At 38.8% G+C, this 21,866-nt stretch overlaps 1 protein-coding gene across 3 annotated transcripts in view; it reads right to left on the bottom strand.

Annotated features, from left to right (window-relative positions):
- Positions 1–21,866, bottom strand: part of NAA16 (N-alpha-acetyltransferase 16, NatA auxiliary subunit) — a 63,280-nt gene that overhangs the window by 34,176 nt on the left and 7,238 nt on the right. For all 3 annotated transcript variants that reach the window (XR_009728595.1, XM_061374264.1, XM_061374265.1), the window contains exons 2-7: positions 18,247–18,331; positions 15,869–15,973; positions 9,725–9,882; positions 8,486–8,620; positions 2,291–2,444; positions 250–369 (exon numbers count right to left, since the gene is read on the bottom strand). Coding sequence is in view for 2 of the 3 variants with exons in the window: in XM_061374264.1 (XP_061230248.1) it covers positions 250–369; positions 2,291–2,444; positions 8,486–8,620; positions 9,725–9,882; positions 15,869–15,973; positions 18,247–18,331 (757 nt within the window). In the remaining variant the exon portion in view is untranslated. The remainder of the gene's footprint in view (positions 1–249; positions 370–2,290; positions 2,445–8,485; positions 8,621–9,724; positions 9,883–15,868; positions 15,974–18,246; positions 18,332–21,866) is intronic.

Here is a 21,866-nt window from a genome sequence, read left to right on the forward strand (position 1 = left end):
AAGAAATGTTTTTTGTGCAAGTGTGTTAGCAAACACCACCTTTAGCTCCAAGAAGAGGAAGACCTGCTGTTAGCACTTTCAGTCATACAAGTTTTTCCAGTAAACATTTTAAAATGGATAAAACAACATATCATACCCATGATTAGAAAGTAAATATTCTTCTGCCAAGCAGTTTTTAAATCTAAAACAGTAACAACAAAAAAAAGTTTAAGTATATCCTCTATCATATGTATCTTCCATGTAACTTACTAGGTTGTAGGGCCTTTTCTAAGCCTTCATAATAATACCAGTTTTCTGCATTGCGCTCAATTAACTCTTTGTATACTTCACCAGCTTCTTTCAGCCTTCCCAACTTCAGCAACATCTCTCCTAAAAACAACACGGTAAAGAACTGAGTTACATGAGAAAACACTGATATATTAGCAGCAAAGTTTACAAAATTTTGGGGCTTAGTCATATGTAAGATACTCAAAAAAGTGAGATTTATTTTTCCAAGGGCATTTACTGTGGATTACAAGTGCTACTTGAAGCTACCACACATGTAGCACAACACAGTTTGGAGTATTTAGCACCCGCAAAAACAGATTATTTGAATGTCTGTATCTGAGTACTCAAAATAGTTATTGAGATTATCAATGAAACAAAGAACTCCTCCTTCAAAGACTCCAACACATGACTAAGCTGCTTGTTACCAAGCTGTTCACTTAACTACACTTACATTTTTCACATCAACTAACCAGTTTTTAACCAGTTAAGTCACACTGGTTTGCCATTAAGTAAATTGTTCTACCAGGTATGTCTTGCATGGAATTAATTTCTTCACTGCAGCTTACACAGTGCTGTGTTTTGGGATCTGTGACTAAGCATTTATAAAACACCAGTGATTTTGCTACTGCTGAGCAGTACTTGTAGAGCATCAAAGCTTTTTAACTCCACTCTGCCACCCAAGCAGGCTAGGATGATAATAAGCTGTGAACCCACACAAGCTGGACAGTTGACCAAAACTGGTTAAAGAGGTATTTCATCCTATGTAGCATCATGCTTAGTAATAAACATGGAGGAAGGAGGAGTGTTTGGGGAGGTGGCCATTGCTAGGAGACTGGCTGAGCATCAGCCTGCTTGTGGCATATGGCAAGTCATTGCCTTTGCATCACCTTGGCATCTGTTTGGGGATTTTTTTTCCCTTCCTATTTTTTTCACTTAAGCTATCTTTATCTCAAGACACAGGTTTTCTTGCTTAGCTCCTATTCTCTCTCCTGTCATGACAAGGGAGGCTGCAAGAAGCGAGTGAACAGCTGTATGAAGCTTACCTGTTTGCCAGGGTCAACCCACCACAATTGTGCAGGAAGAATATGGGCTATTACACTACATAATTGTGCACATTCACAACTCAGTACTTCAAATTCACAAAACAACTGTGGTTTATTTTTAACAAAGTCAACTTCAGTATTCTCTTAAGTAAGGCAATACATGTAAGTGTATTAGAAAGCTCAAGAAAACAAGAATATTTCAGTCAGTTAAAAAAAAAAATCAGTGCTTGTACTACAAATAATATTCTTTGATATTAAAACTGGGTTATAAATAGCTCTGATTTATAGAAAGCTACTCTAGTATGTACCAATATAATAGTACCCAAAATCTCCTATGTTCCTGTGTCATAGGATCATAGAATAGTTAGGGTTGGAAAGGACCTTAAGATCATCAAGTTCCAACACCCCTGCCATGGGCAGGGACACCTTGCTCTAAACCATATCATCCAAGGCCTCGTCCAACCTGGCCTTGAACACTGCCAGGGATGGAGCATTCACAACCTCCCTGGGCAACCTATTCCTGTGCCTCACCACCCTAACAGGAAAGAATTTCCTCCTTATATCCAATCTAAACTTCCCCTGTTTAAGTTTGAACCCATTACCCCTTGTCCTTGTAGTGATAACTACAGTCCCTAATGAAGAGGACCTCCCCAGCATCCTTATAGGCCCCCTTCAGATCCTGGAAGGCTGCTATGAGGTCTCCACACAGCCTTCTCTTCTCCAGGCTGAACAGCCCCAACTTTCTCAGCCTATCTTCATACAGGAGGTGCTCCACTCCCCTCAAGCTGAATTACTTGCATCCACTATCCACTTCAACAGGGCAAATTACTTGAGCACAAAATTGTAGATAACAGTTTCCCTACAGTAATGTTGAAATTAAAGATTTAACATGTTTTTTTCCCCTCGTACTGCTTTATCATATCTGAACGTCAGCTGAAACATTTAGAACAAAATTTGCTGAGGGAAGAAGAATGACTTACCTTTGATTTCTTCTACTATTAATTTATCACATATTTGCTTTTCATAAGTCTCTATATGTTCTAAAGACTCTTGAAATAGATCTGCCTCTCTCATCACTTGATTTTGATATAAAATCAGTTCACTATATTCATAATCTATCTTATTAGGAGGAATCTGGGAAGAAAAAAAAAATAGGTTAGTTAACATTTACCTGTAGCTCAATTGTACAAAATATTCCAGAACACAAGATTCAGTCTATGGAATACATCAGGTATAGTTATATACTCAACCAAGCATTCAAAATGAAAAACTCCCATTATTCATAATCAAGTTAGATTCATTCAGGATACCCTTTGTTAGAGAACAGTTTAAGAGAATCCCTGTGTTTGCCTTTCCTTCTCTCATACAATTCAATAAAATTTGCAAAGCTCTTGGTAATCTTTTCCTTCTGAAGGATTCATGTACTCCACAACAATTTTGACCTAAGTTCTGTAGCAGACTGCTGGGATATCACAATATTCATTTTCAGCATACCAAAAATTCTATATCAAACTACTATTTCCAAGAGCAATGAACCACTCAAATACTGGCCATAGCTTGACAGCTAGAACTTTTCAGACAGAATCTAAACTATTTCTCTCTAACCAAGTTTTTCTTGCACTACACTTCAAACCCCACAACGTACAGTGCATAACCATGCTAAGAGTATTTTCAAGCAAAGATAATGATTTTGAGGTCTGCTGCCATTTGATACCTAAGATTCGGTCTACTAGCTACAGTAAAACTAGTGGGCCTTCCACTTGCTGTTGATACACGAGCCACTAGAACAGAATGACATTCAGAACTATTTAATTTTAGGGATAACACCCTGAAGTGTATTTAGGCAATGAAAAAATCTTGCCAGAGTTACAATTAATCTTAATACCAGATGCTCTTCACTAATACACACAGAAGCTACTGCAATTACAAGTAAATTGCAAGGATCTGAGACCAGATGAAGAGGTCTGCAGATAATGCCCAGTATATCTATATAAGTTTACTATGTGAAATATACTGCCTCAATAGGAACTGTAGGAGAGACAGTGATAGGCTAACATGATTTTATTATTAAAAATACCTAAGAAGCCACTGAGCTTACTACACATTATTAATTTTCTTTCCCATGACACCACACACTTTGCTTCTTTCTGAGCAAACAACACTCTGAAGTCACATTGGTCACCAAATGGTTTACTTTTTTGTCCCCTGAGAAAAGCTTTTCCTATGTCTTCATTAAAGAACTAAGAAATTAAACAAAAAAAAAAATCCAACCCAATACATTAAACTGGTTGAAATTAACATTCATATTAAAATAATCTTGTCCTAAACCACTACTTCTAGACCTTGCTAAACACATCAATTCTGAGATTTAACATTTCTGTTTACATGCTCTTTTAATGCTTAGAGGCAGCTTTTCCAGTACAGCGACTTTTTAGAAGGAAGATTTCCTTTTAGATAGAAATGTTATGGAAGACGGCATAACTAAAAACATTGTAAAGAAGAGAGTATCCGACAATGAACATCAGTTTGGGGGCTGAAAATAACTGCATTTAAGTATTTTTTAGTAACTACTAGTATATTATAACAGATGATGACTAACGGAAAAAGACCTTGCATGTACTAGAGTAGCACCAAGTCCTACCCATTTCTTAAAATATATATCTTCTATCCAAACCTCCATTTGTGGTTCCACCTTAATTTTTAACCATATTAAACACTGGAAGTCACTAATAAAGATACCGCGACCTGGAAAGTGTTTTTGACTGCTTTAACAGAACTGACAGGGAATTGCAATGGGTTAAGAGTTAAAGCATGTCTTCCTGTCAATCCTTACTGCAATACCAAAGAACTGAAACTGTAGAGCCCTGGTTTAGTTCTTCATCCTTTACTTCCTCCATGAAAATATCCTTCCTTCCAATACAGTACACGTATCTAAATTCCACAGGTAGCATAGCTCTTTAGCACATCATTACTTCATTTTAAATCTCTGAAACATAAATTACCCCCAAAACCCCTTAAAACTTGATATAAAAAAGACAAGAAACATATCAATTAGCCTTCTTGTAGCTCTTTTGCTTTGGCAGGACTAACAAAAACAATGCAATGTCACAAAAAAAAATAATCAACTCCCGCTTACACATAGGGCAAATCCATCAGAAAGATACTGGACTTACTGCTGCTGCATTTAAAAGGCCATTCTTAAAAGTACTTTTAGGAAAAGTTCATTTTTAAAGAGATACTGAAATCTCAGACTAATGATGATTTAAAAGTACAATTTATCAGCAGACAAGTGCCTAATGTGAAGAATCAGACTGTCCTGTAAAGAATAAGATATTCTTAGAAAAGTTTTGTGCATTCCATTGTTATTGCTGCACAATACACCTTTACTCCTCCCTCCCCCGGATTCTTGAATATAGAATTATAAAATGGTTAGGGTTGGAAAGGACTTTAAGATCATCTAGCTCCAACCCCATGTCCAGCTCTGCCTTGAACTCAGTTATGTTCAAAACAAATTTCCTCCTCTCCTGGAAAAAATAACAAGAAAAAAAAAAAAAACAACAACCACCAAAACCAAAAAAGGAAACCAACTTTACAAGCACAGATGCCCTAACATTACTGTCACTGAGAGAATGTGACAAGATGCAGCCATAACATACCTAAGAGCAGACCCCCAAAACTCCAGGTTTTCTGTCCATATCTGTAATTGTGGGCCTGATGCAGAAATTAGGACTAAAATAAGAATTAAAAATAAAAATTTTGTTCTGGAAAAAAAGAAGGAAAAATGGGATACACAGCAGTAGAACAAACTGCATAGCTGTTTTACACCTTAGGTCCAAAAATTTAAATTCTGAAGTGACTCTTACATCATTTGATTTTAACTTGGACAGCACAGGCAGTGATGTCTGCATTCAACCTCACAACCTGGTTTTGACAGAAATATTGTTCATCTGGCTAATTTGCAGCTTTCATATGACAGGCAATGTTGATCTGAATGCAGTAGAAGTGAAAAAATTCACCTTTTCCAATGATAATTCAGCCATTAGAATAAAACTGTCAGTGACAAAAAGTGATTTATCATTTGAATTTGTTGCTCAACTTCCTGCCACTACTTGTTCCTTTGTATTTCCCTACTGAACAATCTTCCTAGCACTCATTTTTCCCTAAATAAGTATCTAAACTGTACCAGAACCACCTAGTTCTTTACTGCTTACAGTAAACAAAGAGAATGTCTGCCCTTCACTAGACAGCATTTGCTCCAGCCCTCTCGTCTTTCCAGATTGTTCTTTTCATTTTCTAACTTTTAAAAAGCAGGGTTATCAGAAAGTCTTGATCTCTCTGTAATCAGTACTCTATAAAGAAAAACCCTGCTGCTTCTCAGAAATAAGGGTGGTTTTTGCTTTTCACCCATAAGCTGGCCCCAAGGGACTATTTTACAATAAGCCAAGTCAATCTAACTGCAGCCTGGATCAACAAAGGCAGTTCACTTCCCTCTATTATTATTCTTCCTCTTTCCACTCTCACCTCACAGTTGTTCAGTTCAGCCAATCAATCCTTCAAAAGAGTGATTATTTTTCTGTCACTCTGGCTTCCTGAACCAGCCCTCCGCAAGTCAACCAGTGCTGCACAAGGAAGCAGTAGGAGCACACAGGAAAAAGTCAGACTGCTGGTTTTGGCAACAGCTTGTAGCTAGATTAGTTCCATTATTCAGTAATACTGCATCTTCAGATACTCACCTACAATTACTAACGTGACAGTTCCTCGATCTTTTTCTTAAGTTTTACTGCTTGGTTTTGGCTGTGTTAACTCACATGTGAATGGACAGAGCTGCCTAAGTAATTCAAGCAAGTTAATGAGATCACCCTACATTGCCAGTTACCAATTATTATAACAGCAGTATTTTTTGTAATGTTACATTTGCTTCCTTATTCATTAACAATAATGGTGGGCAGTACACACTGCCATAAAACTCCTTGAAAGCATCAGTTTGTTGATGATTCCCATTCACTAGCAATTCGGAAACTTTTCAGTCTTCCAACCCTACTTTAAACCTTGAACACAGCCACCATTTTATCAGTCACATGCAGTATCCTATCAAGACAGTCACAGAATTTCATCTATTGAGGAGGAATGCATAAAAAATACAGGGTAAGAGAAGATTTGGAACGTAAAGTAAGCAAGAAGTGTACCTCCTGAGTATCCTGAACTCAACTATTCCGAGTGCAGGATTGTTAAATATCCAGACACTGCACAAACAGTACTCTGGGGAACTAGTATGGAAGAGCCAAAGTGTGGCTCCTGACTGTTCTGGACCCAATACATTGACCCTTCCAGCAGCTGGGGCTCTAGATAGCCCTGCACTGTTCTGGGAGCTAGCACAGGATTCTCTCTATTTACAAGAGATATTAAACTAATGTCATCTTATATTTAGTGCTTTGGGGAAGAAAATGCAATATTCCATTTAACTGTATCTACCACCTCAAAAAAAAAAAAAAAAAAAGGAGGAAAAGCTTGCCACTACTGGTCTGATATTTGTAGCATATTTCTGTCCTTTAACGCATAACCAGCTTTTCCACCATTTGCAAGGGACTGATGTTATGCTAATCAACACTTAAACAGATAATCATTCAAGTACAAACCATTTTGCTACTTATGGAACTTTCCAAAATATTTCCAGTTTTACAAACACACACACACAAAAACAACCCAACAACAACAAAAAAAAGAAGGCATGAGCCTGAAATCCTCTTGACTTTCTTTGGATTTAGTGAGATTTAAGACTGTGATAATTTGCACAGCAGACTTAGCTAACTTAGTATGTTCATCTATGGCAGATGGTATTTAAATCTGGCTTAGTCACAAGACTGGAGAGCATATCATCGTGACTGCCCTCAAATAAGTATATCTGTGCACAACCTTTCAGAAAAAACAACATTAACAGTATCACTTCTATTCTCTCCCAGGGCCCAACACCATTGTTAAGCCCTCTTAGCCCTTGGAAATATTGATTTCTTACACTTCAGTTGCAGTTTTTCCCATCTATTTTTTATTCTAATTCTGACAGTCATTTCAAGACTGAACTCAGACTGGGCCCTACTGACTCATTCATGAACCATGACTTTTTGGCTGTCAAACACTCAAAATATGATCCAGTTTTCATTTAAACTCGTCAGTTTTTATACAACACTGAAGTTACAGCTCTTCTGAAATAATCAAGCTATATATACACCTGGCTTGTAACATCCTTTGTTTGACCATGATACAGGATCAAGTCACAAACACTGGTCCCTCCCAGCAATTAATATCCTTTCTTACAGTTAGCATCATTCTGGCCATTTAACACCTCAAATGCAATTGTCTCAGAGAGCATGTAAGACTTTTGTTAGAAAACATCAAAGTCTACAGGTTAGGTGATATCATCTGCACATGATACTTCCAGCATGCCTCCCAAACCAAATGCATCTATAAACATGGGTTTTCTTTCCATGTTACAGAATAATCAGATCCATTCCGTTAATTCAGACTTTAAACTTCTGCATTACCAGTAACAGAGTAAGTAAATGGTCTCTCTTGAAGAAAGGTTATACTCAACAATTTTAGCACTGTACCATTTATTCCAACAAATGTCAGTAACACCACATCTTCTGGAAGATTTCAGCTGTGCTTTCCTGTTACTTTGACACCAAACACATAATTTTAAGTACATAATATATATATGCATACAATTAACACAAAAGTTTATTTTCACATTCTTTGTGGAGATGTAGTAGCCTCTAGGCTATGGCAGGAGAAAGGGCAAACAAGCACATTCAACACTGAATAGTATTTTCTGAAGCTTTACTTCAGAAAATTGACTTTACTTTTACTAGTATAAAAGGGACAGGATCATCACAGGTTTTCTTTAGCTACAAGCCTCACAAACATTAAGTTCCTCAGTTGCTCCAGGTCAGTCTACCCTTATAAACTCAACTCCTAAGAGCCTATTGAGAGTGGGAAAGTATTCCTGTATAATTTGCATCAGCTGCTAAGCTTCTGGAAATATTTCTGCTCAAAGCAGAAACCTCCAAACTAACAAATTTCCTCCTAATTCTTAACTAGTTCCTAATTAGAGAGAACTCATTCCTCAGATTTCATCTTTTATACAGAAAAGTTTCTCTTTCCAGAACAGGGAGTCTTACCTGTTGGGTTTTCCTAAACTCTTCAAGTAGTTTTAAGGCCATATCATAATCTTTTAGTAAGTGATATGCAATGGCATATCCAATCCAGGAAGCCCTTTGTGTGGGGCGCAGCTGAAGTAGCTGGTATCTTGTCTCCTTCAGTAAAAGAAAAGAATTTTAAAGTAACAGACGTTCAAAACAAAAGAAGTTACATCACCTTTATGATGATTTACTACCAGCACAGCTTATACTTTAGAAGACTTTTTAAAAGCCCTGGACAATTTTTTAAATTCTTACAGCAGGGGGAAAAGCAACATGTTTCTGTCACATAAATCATGGGGAGCTACGTCCTCAATACAGGAGTCATGGTACAAAGCATCAAATTTATTTTTTGGGACACAAGAGGTGTCATTTTCAAGACTACCTCTTAAGGGCCTAAATTATTTCCAAAAGAGAGCTCTGAAATCTCAGAGATGCCTTCCCACTGGAAAACTGCTCACTGACACTGAAAGACCAGTCCCACTCTCCTCCCAGCACAAGGTCCTCATACTTAATTGCTGCAGCGCTTCTCAGATCCCCTTTCCTGAGACAAATCCTATCCCCTAATCAGTCACTCCCTTTTCTTGCATTAGCAAATTCAACCTTCTCAATGAATGAGATCAACTAGCACCAAAGCCCACAATACAGCCTTCTGCTTCACATGAAATAGCATACAGCAGAGGAGCAGGGCTTTTCCATTTCACAGCCAAATTAGTTCAGTCACTTTAAAACCACTAACTCTGATTTTAGACAAATTTTAAGGTTTTATTTATAACATCAGTATTGGGTCCAAGAAATCAATCATCATGGGGCAAGTTTCCAACATACTCAAGGGAAACATGATAGTGTATTTCTCACAAAACACACCTTCACCAAAACCACCATTTGCAGTACTTAACAGCACAGTAAGTACTCCTACTTGCTAAACTTTAAATTTAATCATTTTCATTATTTTAGCGAAAAACAAGTTGAGAACTAGAGTATTACAAGGTGACCTGCAAATCAAATTGTACTGAATAACTGCACTTTAGTTTTGTTCTCAACATTATATAGAACTCTGCTGCAATACTTACCATGCTTTCCTAAACAAAGAGCTTAAAACACTTTTGAAACAGCAAAACCAAGTAGCAACAGAATTACTAACATAAGACTTAGTACTGGATAGAATAACAAGAGCATGCAAACAGCAATAAATGGAAATGCTTAAAAGAGAACACTTACTCTGTATCCTTCCAAATCCCTCATCTGAATCTGTAACAAAGAGAGATCTCTCAAGATCTGTAGATTATCTTTATCTAGCTTGAGTGCATTCCGGTAACACTTGATGGCTTCATCGTATTTCTTATCAGAACGTTGCAGAAGACCATAGACGTGCCAACCTAATGCACATTAAGGAAAACATACTGACAGGTTTCAAAGTAACTGCAGTGTATTTGTGTTATGAAACAACATGACATACTCCCAGAAGATCAGCATCCTTATAAATTAAGTTTCATTACTGCAGCTGGACTTTGCTGTCACATTTTAAAATATTATTGCTTAATTAGAAGCATTTAAAGTTTAAATAAAAAAATAAAGTATCTTCTGCTCAGTCACACTCATACATCCCCCAAAAACCTACTGTTATACAAACTAAAGGATCCAAACTCCCTAAGACCCAGAAGAGATATTCTTAGAGACAGACTGTTTATAATAGACTACTGCAACTACAGCAGGACTTCTTACTTTTAGAAGTGTCTCACTCTAATAATACAGTTAGCGTATAAGTTTTACTTTTCCTCACTTGCCTATCTGTATCACCAAGTAGTCCTCAGATTTTACAGTAAGAGAAACACAGAGGCTCACTTTACTCACTGACAAAAGGAAACCTTAGCATTTCAAAAGTCAAAAGCCTTTGTTGCATTCTCAGCAACTCAGATTTCCATGACTTGCGTATCATTCCACTAGACTTTTCTCTCACGAGCATCGTTTTTTATCCTGGAAAGATTCCGAATTCAAAGCATGAAACCAACATATGCCATTACAACACAGTACACTGTATTTACACTAGTTTCCAAAAGTCTTCGGAAGAGAAAGATTACTTGCAATTATTTACTTGCTGTTATTCCAGGTTACTAGTAGCTCACTAAGGCAACATCTTCCACAGTACTGACTTTCAAACCAACAGTGGCTCAAAAGCTCTCTCATGTGCCCCTGAAGCAGCAAAACCACAGCAGATCTTGGGGAGAGGTACATGCATCCTTCACCTGCTTTCAATTAAGACAACTCAAATAACTCAGTGTTTATAATCAAAATATTCAAGAGTTAATATGCTATTGAATTGCAACAGAAGTAACTGTTTCCTCCAAAGATACAATCATTCCCAAACTTTGCATTTCAATAGGTTAACCTGGTCAAGTTAATGGATGAAAGAGAACTGTAAGATTCTCCTTCCTTAGAAAAAGACTCATGTCCTGAAGTTAATTCTAGAGATAAGACTTCAACCAAAAGACGACTTGTGAGAATTAAGTCTGAAGGAAACTTCTAAGAGGCAAAAGACCCCTTTTTGCATTTCTAGAGGAACACTAAATTCATTTCAGCCAGCTGAAGCCAACAAAACCTTCATATAAATCTTTGAGACTGTCAGGAGAGATGCTGTCACTGCCATGAGGATGCAAGAATAGATGGGAAAGGGGGACAGAACAGTTTTGTATACAGTTACAGCAGTTGAGTATAGTACTGCTACTTCTTTCCTGCTTTGGCTATTTGAGTTCAAGAATTCAAGATATAGATCAAAGTTAAATGTAGCATCTTCATATACCTGCATCAGAACAGGCATTTTAGATTCTTGCCTAGAGAATGACAATTCAGTGCAAAAGAATTTATGTGCGCTTCAAACACATACTTAAACTAAGAGGATGCTTTGAGTAATTTATCAGGCATCAGTGCCATACCAACTGAATCCAGGAAATTTGGCTTAATCTTTCATAAAGCGTATCTGTGACCAAGCAATCATGTAAAGAAAAGCACAAACCCATTCAGAAGTAAGCATGTACAGTAGTCAAGACTTAGCATTAAGGAATTTTAACAGCTGACACAAGACAACAAAGCACAGTGCTACCAATCATTATAGTAGATAGCTCTGGGTAGTCTTGCATGAGTTCCCACGGTGTCCTGAATATAATATGTAGTTTGACCAGAAAATTTCTGGATTTCTAAACCATTTTACAATGGCTATTTCCCTCCAGACCTCAATATTGGGAAACACAGAATTAAAATCTACTCCTTAAACAACACTGAAGTGACCAACTGTATTTTAAACACCCTACACCATGTCCTTTCTAAAAAGCACAGGTAACAAAATAAATCAAAAGCACCTCTAAAAGTTACCCCAAGAAAATAAGAACATATAGATGTATTGCACCTCCTCAAAACCAGCTACTGGAATGAGGTGACTTCAGTGGCTACTCCCTTCTTCCCTAGCCTCTCCCTTTAAACCAAATAACAGGCATTAAGCTCACATAAAAAAGCAGATGCAAGCATTTTAGAGAACCTCCCACGCTCTGCTTAGGTAATAACACTGAGAATTAACAGACCTGCAAGGTTTCATCAAAGCTTCATTGCTAGTCACAAGTCTGCAAAGGATGTAGAAGGAACCTTTAATAAACAGCTCAGCCTCATATCTGTTTCTCATGGGCTGGAATACATACTTTAGTCTTGACTCTTCCCATGTACTGGAGCCCAACCATCAGGAAAGATTCAGATATTTGGGCAGTGACATTATGATAGCACATTGGGTGCTCTTAAAACATGGTAGTAGTAAAAGAGTTCAGCTATTTCTTTAGAACTTACCAAGAGATGACTATTGAAAGTACTGCAAAAAATCTGAATGAATTCGCTATTACTTTACTACACTAGAGAAGTAATCTGCACAGATTACTCAAGGGGTTCTCTGTAGAGCTGTAACAATACACTCGAATGCACAACATTAGAATTCCCTGCTTTGTCAGAACAAGTTCCACAGATGTAGCTTAAAAAAACCCAAAGAAAACAAAACCCCAAAAAAACCCCCAAATCTGTGCCTAACATTCAGATGAGTTTAGACTTTACCTGAATTCAGAAAACAAATCCCGTAGCCTACTTAAAGTAAGCCAAGTTTAACGAGTCAGGTAAACAGTGATAAAATCACTGAAACTCATACCCAAAATAAGTTTGTTTTTTTTGTTTTAAACTTGTCCAGGAAGAGGGTCCCTTTGACCACCCCACCCCCCAGATTAGATGTGAAAAAGCACAAATCTCTCCAGCATTTGTAGGGGAGCCATCCAGACAGTTTTAAGAGTCAGCATGAACTGCAGACAAGAACTAGTGATGCCGATAAATCCCTATCTGGGACTTTGTTTAGGAATGAAAACCCCCTCCAAACTCTCCCTGACTCACCAAGACTCTTCTACTCCCTAACTCAAAGTGCAGGACTTCTTAAACCTAGATTAAAACTGCTTCAGTATTCCTTAGGTATTCAGCTTTTAGAACCAACAAGGCACAAATTGTCTTTGTTCAATGGCATGCCTCTGAGTGTGTGAAGGTTAGCAGAGTTAACAGGATTTTTCCAACCTCAAGCTCCCTGAAGAAACAAATGGTGTAAACAGCCATCCCCCTTCTCCTACCTACACGGTCATCAGACAGCATTTCCTGTGATACTAAAGGAAGATCTTGTTAAAAGCTCAAATACTTAATGGGAAAGTTTCCCCTTAACATGCAAGTTGAATACATACAGAACAAGTAAGGCATTCTGTGCAAATCTGGAATAGTCTTTTACCTGTGGCTTAAACAGAAGAACTTTGGGAGCAGCCATCTAAACAGCTGTTAAGTAGTTTACAGGTATAAACTTCTGAAAGACAAGCTCGTTAACAGAACTCAAGCCAAGAGACCAAAAGCATTACCTAAAACTCAGTGGCAAAACTATCCCAATGTTATCCCAACTAGAAAGAAGTATCCCAAGTAGAAGGAAGTGCAGCAGGAGGGCCAGGAGACATCCTTGGATGGGTAAAGAGCTCCTGAGGAAAATTCAAAGGAAAAAAAAGAGGCTTATAAAAGGCAGAAGCAAGGATAGGTGGCCTGGGAAGAGTACAGGGATGTCATCCGGGAAGCTAGGGACCAGGTTAGGAAAGGTAAGGCCCAGTTAGAATTAAACTTGGCTAGGGATATTAAGGATAACAGGAAAGGATTCTAGAGGTACACAGAGAACAAAAGACAGACTAGGGACAGTGTAGGCCCCCTCCGGAAGCTCTTGGCAGAACTGGCTACACAGGATTTGGAGAAGGCTGAGGTTCTGAATGACTTCTTTGCCTCGGTCTTCACTGGCAAAGGCTCTGACTGCACGACCGAAGTCATGGAAGGCAGACGCAGGGACTGTGAGAATGAAGACCTTGGGCCCACTGTAGGAGAGGAACTGGTTTGAGACCATCTTAAAAATCTGAACGGGCACAAGTCCATGGGACCTGATGAAATCCATCCGCGGGTCCTGAAGGAGCTGGCAAATGAAGTTGCTAAGCCACTGGCCATCATATTTGAAAAATCATGGCAGTCAGGTGAAGTTCCCGATGACTGGAAAAAGGGAAATATAACCCCCATTTTCAAGAAGAGGAAAATGGATGACCTGGGCAATTACAGACCAGTCAGTCTCACCTCTGTGCCTGGCAAAATCTTGGAGCAGATTCTCCTGGAAGGCATGCTAAGGCACATGAAAATCAACAAGGTGCTTGGTGACAGCCAGCATGGCTTCACTAAGGGGAAATCCTGCCTGACCAATTTGGTGGCCTTCTATGATGGGGCTACAGAACTGATGGACAGGGGCAGAGCAGTTGATGTCGCCTACCTGGATTTGTGTAAAGTGTTTGACACGGTCCCACACAACATTCTTGTCTCTAAATTGGAGAGACATCAATTTGATGGATGGACCACTTGGTGGATAAAGAACTGGCTGGATGGCCGCACACAAAGAGCTGTGGTCAATGGCTCAATGTCCAGCTGGAGACCAGTAACGAGTGGTGTCCCTCAGGGATCAGTGTTGGGACCGGTCTTGTTCAACATCTTCATAGCTGACATGGACAGTGGGATTGAGTGCGCCCTCAGCAAGTTTGCCTGTGACACCAAGCTGTGTGGTTCGGTTGATACGCTGTAGGGAAGGAATGCCATCCAGAGGGACCTTGACACGCTTGTGAGGTGGGCTGATGCCAACCTCATGAAGTTTAACCATGCCAAGTGCAAGGTCCTACACCTAGGTCGGAGCAATCCCAGGCACAGCTACAGGCTGGGCAGAGAAGAGATTCAGAGCAGGGCTGTGGAGAAGGACTTGAGGGTGTTGGTTGATGAGAAAATGAACATGAGCCAGCTTCAGTGTGCGCTTGCAGCCCAGAAAGCCAACCATATCCTGGGCTGCACCAAAAGGAGCATGACCAGCAGGTCAAAGGAGGTGATCCTGCCCTCTGCTCTCATGAGACCTCATTTGGGAGTATTGTGTGCATTTCTGGTGTCCTCAACATAAAAAGGACATGGATCTGTTGGAACAAGTGCAGAGGAGAGCCACGAGGATGATCAGGGGACTGGAGCACCTCCCATATGAAGATAGGCTGAGAAAGTTGGGTCTGCTCATCCTGGAGAAGGCTGCATGAAGACCTCATAGCAGCCTTCCAGTATCTGAAGGGGGCCTATAGGGATGCTGGGGAGGGACTCTTCATTAGGGACTGTAGTGATAGGACAAAGGGTAATGGATTAAAACTTAAACAGAGGAAGCTTACACTGGATATAAGGAGGAAATTCTTTCCTGTAAGGGTGGTGAGGCACTGGAATGGGTTGCCCAGGGAGGCTGTGAATGCTCCATCCCTGGCAGTGTTCAAGGCCAGGTTGGACGAAGCCTTGGGCAAGATGGTATAGTATGAGGTCTCCCTGCCCATGGCAGGGGGGACTGGAACTAGATGATCTTAAGGTCCTTTCCACCCCTAACTATTCTATAATTCTGTGAAATAGGTTCTTTCAGAACACCTCTAGCTTAGATTTCTTGCACCTTTTTGAGAGAAGGAAACGTCAGGAAAAAGCCAGATTTTACAAAGATGTACCATTAGAGATGGTCTTTTCCTAAGACATAAATGCTAAAGGCATTTTTCTTAAAGGTTCTGCAAAATTGTAGAAAGGAAAGTATAACCTTGTTTCAAGTGTTTGATTACCAATTAATATTCACTGTGTATGAATATCCATATATAATACCTTTAGACTTTTTTATGCAGATCACATTACATACTTCAAAACTGTGACTTTGTTGCTACATCAGTACATAAAAGCAAAAGAACTCATAGCAAAAAAGATCAGATTTTGTATTATAAAGGATACAGACATGACTCTTTACATCATTACGAAGTCCTTTACGAACAAATTCATATGCTTCTTCCTTCTTCCCTAAGCAGTTCAGGGTCAGTCCTTTCATTGCCAGCGTCTCTGTAAGACATATCATATACTTATGTTTCTGACTTCTCATATGCCAGTTTTACAGTGCAGATATCCTTTGAAGTTGTTACACAGTAAAGTTCCTCATTAAAAGATAAATTTAGATCAGGACAGTGGCCTCACACAGCTGAAAACTGTTATAAGGAAACATTTCCTTTCTTCAAAATGGTCTTAAGATCACTGCATATTATCATACAGATGTGATGAACACAAGCAACACTAAGTTTATTAATTAAAAAAATACATTTAACTGGCTCTAAGGGAGTTAGCAATAAGCTAAAGCATTTCTAGGGAGCTTCTCAATGCATGTTAAAGCTCCAGAGTGGGCAGAACAAGAAAAAAACAAAAAATCATTAGACTGTGTCATAGCATAAGAAACCAATCTTCGTCACAGTCAGCTCCGCTAACACAGGTTGCTTACAAAGCATTAGTTGAGAAGCGCATTTCCTGGTATGGTGTTTTGGGGTTAAAAGGCCTTCTCAAAGCAGGAGCATTTCAATCAAAACTGAGAGGCACCAGGTTCCAAATAATACATTGGTATAACTATTGGTTTTCCTTTTCTGCCATTCTTCAAGTAACATCGTGGGAAACAAGCTGCACTAGGCCTGAAAGCTGCTCCAGATTCTTCCCTCCCCCCCCCAAAAAAAAGTCCTATTGAAAAAAAAAAGTTTTGGCTCCTGCCAGAAGATGAGTCACATTTTCATCATAATACTCTAGTTTTCTCTCAATTGCAGCCTTTTCCCCAGTATCAATGGCAATGGTCCACCATCTCAAGGTCAGATGTAACAGCAGTTTGAAGTCTGATAGACCTGTTTAACTGAGTTTTCTGTAGAAGCAGACCTATAGTGAACAATAACCCAAAATGAGCCAATGATTTTGGTTTGTTTTTAAGTTGTCCTACATACACACTGTAAGGACAGAAAAAGCTAGAAGGATGCCTTCCCAGTATTATCAGGGTGCTTGAAAAAAGAATATCCCCACTGTAGGAAGGAGGGCAAGCTACCTTCCCATACCAGGGAATTAACTGCCCAGCCACAGCAGTCCATCTGTTTGCCACCTTCTCCCTACATTTTTCAAATTCCTTGTCTCTGAAGCTAAGTGTGACAACAGTGCAGCTTCCCATCAGATCATTTCATCAGCTTAGCTCTGCTTCAGCTGTTCACTCCAGGCTCTGCTCCCAAGCTTCAAAGCCATTAGTGGCTCAGAGCCCAAGTAGTATGTGGACTGCCAAAGCAGCTAGTTGTTCTGGAAAAGTTTAAGTGGCAGCAAAAGCAGAAAGAGAGAGATGTATACTGATATGTTATAAAAACAAGTGCTAGTAGAGACAAATGCATTAGATCAGAACTGGAAAAGCCACTCCAGCTTTGAGGCAACAAGAAAACTGTAATTTTATCTCTAGGGAAGTAATGAAGACAAAAAGACAGCAGACTGATGGAAGCATGAAAAGGATTAGCTGAACATTTTGCCAAGATTTGACAATGTCAAACAGAAAAATAATCTTACTGACACAGTACAGGCACACTCACTGTTAGGTTACTTCAACAGCAGACAAACAAGAAAAATTCACTGTATCAGAAGGAAAGATTGGCTGAGCCATGCACAGAAACTCTGTAATAGAGTAAGACTAGAGTATCTTATTGAGGATTAAGTTCTGACAGGTTTTGCTGTACAATTTCCTGTAGTATTTATCAGAACAGGATCTCCAGATTCTGTCTTTAGCTTCAAGTCTTAGCACCAACAGTATTACAGTTAACTTTGCTCCTTACAAGTAGCCATTTGGTATGTAGTACAGAAAATTTAAGAATATGAACTTGACAAAAAAGGCAAGATTTTTAATTCATTGGTGGAATACCTTGATGTAATATATATAAAAAAGGCTGGGCTTGCTATTAAACAGGAATGTGGGAATACAAGAAAATCCCACACTATCATTCTGACCCAGAAACCCAGAAAGGCAACTTACTTGGAAGCTTCACTGAAGTGTGCTTCCACCATATATTTTGATCTTCATCATCCCACTGCACAGGAGTGTTTGACTGAACTAGGGTGAAAACTTGGTCTGAAAGCACAAAACCTGAAAATCCCCACTAACTATTCAGTCCTAAGGACACAATCATACTCAGTAACAAGCTCTTTTCTTTCCCAGTAATATGGAATAGATTACACATTTAGGCTCATGATAGGAGGGGGAAAAAAAAACAAAAATACCACCCAAACAAAAACCCCACAAAAAAACTCAAACAATTTTTTGAGTCTGCAGTTACCTCCATGTTCAGCAAATTTTGGGTTAGAGAGGATCATCTTGCAGAACTTGAGTCCATTTTTGTACTGTTTTTGTTCGTAACATTTCTGGAAAAAAAGATGGAATATAATCACTGACATGTATTTAAAAACCAGAGTACCTTAAGATAGTATTCAAAAGCAGTTTTTTCAGCAAGGAATGACTATCAGATCACTAACAGCCTCTAGCTCAATATGACTATTCCTATTACATTGCCTTTTCTCAGCATTCGGAACACTATCTACTTTCATTTACATACAGCCAATGCTCTACCTCATGGCCTCTTTTTTATGAAAAGTTGCTAATACCTTTTCAACAGAAATAGGGAAGGCAAGTAGTAATGTCTACTTGGATTTGGAAATTCTTAAAAGAGAGCCAAGTCAGAAATCCTGAACTTTTGGGAAGGCTTAAAGAGTCTAGACACTCCTTTCAACATCCTATTTCCCTGATGCAGTGACCTCCCAGAGTAAGAAACTTCAGAGAGAAGACTTGTTGCTATGTACACTTTCAGGAGGAACAGAGTAACCATGAAGTTGGACAGACCTGTAATAACCTCAAAAATCTATATACATATATCTGCAGAGGGAGAATTTACCTGGGTATTGAAAGCGAAACAAAACAACCTAATTTCTAGCTGGAATACTACAGATAAGGGCTACTTTTAGACTTACTTAGGTTATCCTAATAACCAGGTATTTAGGTTTACCTAATCACCAGGTAAACTGGCAAACAATGTGGTTCAACTTTGGGAATAAGTTAAAAAAACCCTACATGAGCACCTGGATCTCTTTGCTTCTTTTGAAAGATGCTACCTGATGTTAACAAGACAGTAAGGTCTTAGTAATTTAAATGATTACTGATCACTACAGTTGATCAATTTTAAACAAATTTACTTCAGCCAGTTAAAGGCATGCTTGCCACTGTAGGCGTGAATGACTTACAGTTATTTAAGCTTTTTAACTTGAAGGAAGGAAAACAAACCCCAAACAAATAAGGCTTAATTTGGCACCATTTTCAGTTAACAAGGTGTATTGTCCTGCTGTAATTTAGACAGCTGTTGTCAGGAAAAACAGTGTCATTTCAGTTCTGTCCCTGAGTACTCTTAACGGTCTCATAGATCACTCCCACTCCATCAATCTTCCAGGACAGAGGTAAAGTCTATGTTAAATAATTGCAGAGTGTAGTAACTGCTTTGCAGCCACAATACATCACTGTGTTTCTTCCCAGGATACAAGCAATATAGAAACATGCCTATGCTGACTTTTGGGTAATTGGTTGATGTGCCTCAAGTCTCTGGGATAGGACTTAACTGCAGCAACCTTTGGCAGTCAGCTAAATCACCCCACAAAACAAAGGACAGCTTGCCTTGCTATCAGATGAGGTTGCCTGTCTGACTCCTGGCCGGACAGCCAGGGAGTTCCCATCAGAGGCAACAGTTATACTATGGCAATTAAAATTTAAACAGCAGTAACAAAAAACCTTCAGGAATTTTAAACTGAGACTTAATTTACCTGAAACAGACCAGGTTGCAGTAAAACTTGCAGTTCCTTCTAGGAGGAAGTCCAATTCTCCCATTCACCTATTTTTCTTTCTTAAGACACTTTGTATCGTTTTTAAAGAATCACAAGAAAATACCAACAGTGATCTAAGAGTGCTTTCTGCACTTAATTCAAGTATGTCTAAAAGAGTTAACAGAATAGTGAACATTCATCCACGATTCTACAACTCTTCCAATGTTGAGTGAAACTGCAAATATACAGCAATGCTTACCCATAGAACAGAAGGTATTTGAGTCAAGTGTGCATTTAAAATAGATTAACTTCTTGAGGAAAACACATCTATTATCCCTGTTCTGACATTTTTAGCCTACAGAGTTCAGTCTCAGACCTAGAATAAGAATTGAACTTAATTATAAACAAATTTCAGATTTTTCAGGGAGAAACAAGGTAACATTTTTCTAAAGACCAACAATGGGTGGGGTGGAAATAAGTTATGCATTTATACCAATACATTGGCTTAAATGTTTACCAATGTAAGAGAAAAGGACTTTGAGCAACCTGGTCTAGTGGAAGGTGTCCCTGCCCATGGCAGGGGGGTTGGAACTAGATGAGCTTTACAGTCCCTTCTGACCCAAACCATTCTGTGATTTGATAACAATTACTTGGCTCTCACTTGCAACATGAAGTATACTGAAAGGCAGATTCAGTTACATGGACAAGCCTGGAGCTTTAAAGCACCCAAACATCATGAAAGGCCTACTTTTAAACTTCTGTCTGACCAAAACCTGTGAATGAGTACACCATGCTCCACCTCCATCTTGTTTACAGAAGACCAGTTTGCTGCCATATGATACAGTCTCATTTTGTAGTACAGATAAGAATTTCATAGTTTAGAAACCTGTTATCTCCATATGTATTCTCAAGTTTTGGTCTAATTAGGACAAATACAACTGAAATGTGTTCATTAGTATCTGTTACATTGCATTAAGTCTTTGGTATATTAAAAGCTCAAGCAAATATGCTAGGTTGATTTTTTGTGGGTGTTGGGAGGGTGGGTGTGTGTTGCTGTTTGTGGGTGGGTTGTTTTTCTTTCCTTTCTTTTTTTAAACAGCCTTATCTGTTTTGCCTAACATGAGGCTCCACAGCACCCTTTTATGGCAATAATTTCCTGCTAAAAGTAAAGCCAAATCATGACTGTTTACAGGATTGAAAGCTCAAAGGGAGATTCTGGCAAGGCCAATATGTTATCCAGAACTTCCACTACCAGATGTTCCTGGAAGGATGTTACCTCCCCTGGCAAAAACTCATCCTGGCTTATTCTCTTTTTCAACACTAACTCCAAAATACAAAGTACTTGTAGACTTTGCCGTGCAATTAATCTACATATCAGTTTATGCACCTTCAGAGAACTATCAAGGGCCTCTACATGGAGGTCAATAGGCACAGCATCTAGGAAGGAAATGTAACAAAAAAAATACTAGTAACAAAGATACAATAATGGAGAGCAAAAAAGGAGACTTTAATCCTATGTTACAGCGCTTTGCTACTTCTACTGAGGAACTGCTCTTCATGAATTCTAATTTTTTGTATCCTGCCATCTTTCCTTAGAGCCGAAAACCCTTCCACTACAAAATATAAACAGAATCAGGGATCTGAATGGCTTCCTAACATTACTTATGAAATAGAAGGTCTTCATGTGTCACAAGTCAACTGCATATGCCATTCACATGTAACTTATGGTTAACTATCTGTAACATAAGATTAGTAAAGGATGCTTTTAAAGACTACCCTCCCTGGACAAATCATTTGCCACTTAAAAGAAGTCTTGTATTAAGAGAACAGCTACATTTTTCACGTACTGAAGACAGAGTTTCTGTCAGCAATTTTATGGCTGAAGAACATCTCATTATGGCCCTCAGACATTAACACTTAGTTCTGAGAGGCCATCTAACAAAAATTCACAACCAGCTGCTCAAAGAAAGACTGCAGCTGCAGCAACCAATTCCCTTCCTCACCCGGTCCCTAGTGCCTCTGTACTAAGTGACATTATTTCATAAATCATTTTTGTAAAGGCTGAATAAAATGTAACACATTCCAAGAATGA

This window comes from Neopsephotus bourkii, unplaced genomic scaffold (genome assembly GCF_033783945.1).
Source record: "Neopsephotus bourkii isolate Nb327-2 ecotype Australia unplaced genomic scaffold, CSIRO-AGI_Nbou_v1 NB_1637, whole genome shotgun sequence".
In the NCBI taxonomy this organism is placed as follows: domain Eukaryota; kingdom Metazoa; phylum Chordata; class Aves; order Psittaciformes; family Psittacidae; genus Neopsephotus; species Neopsephotus bourkii.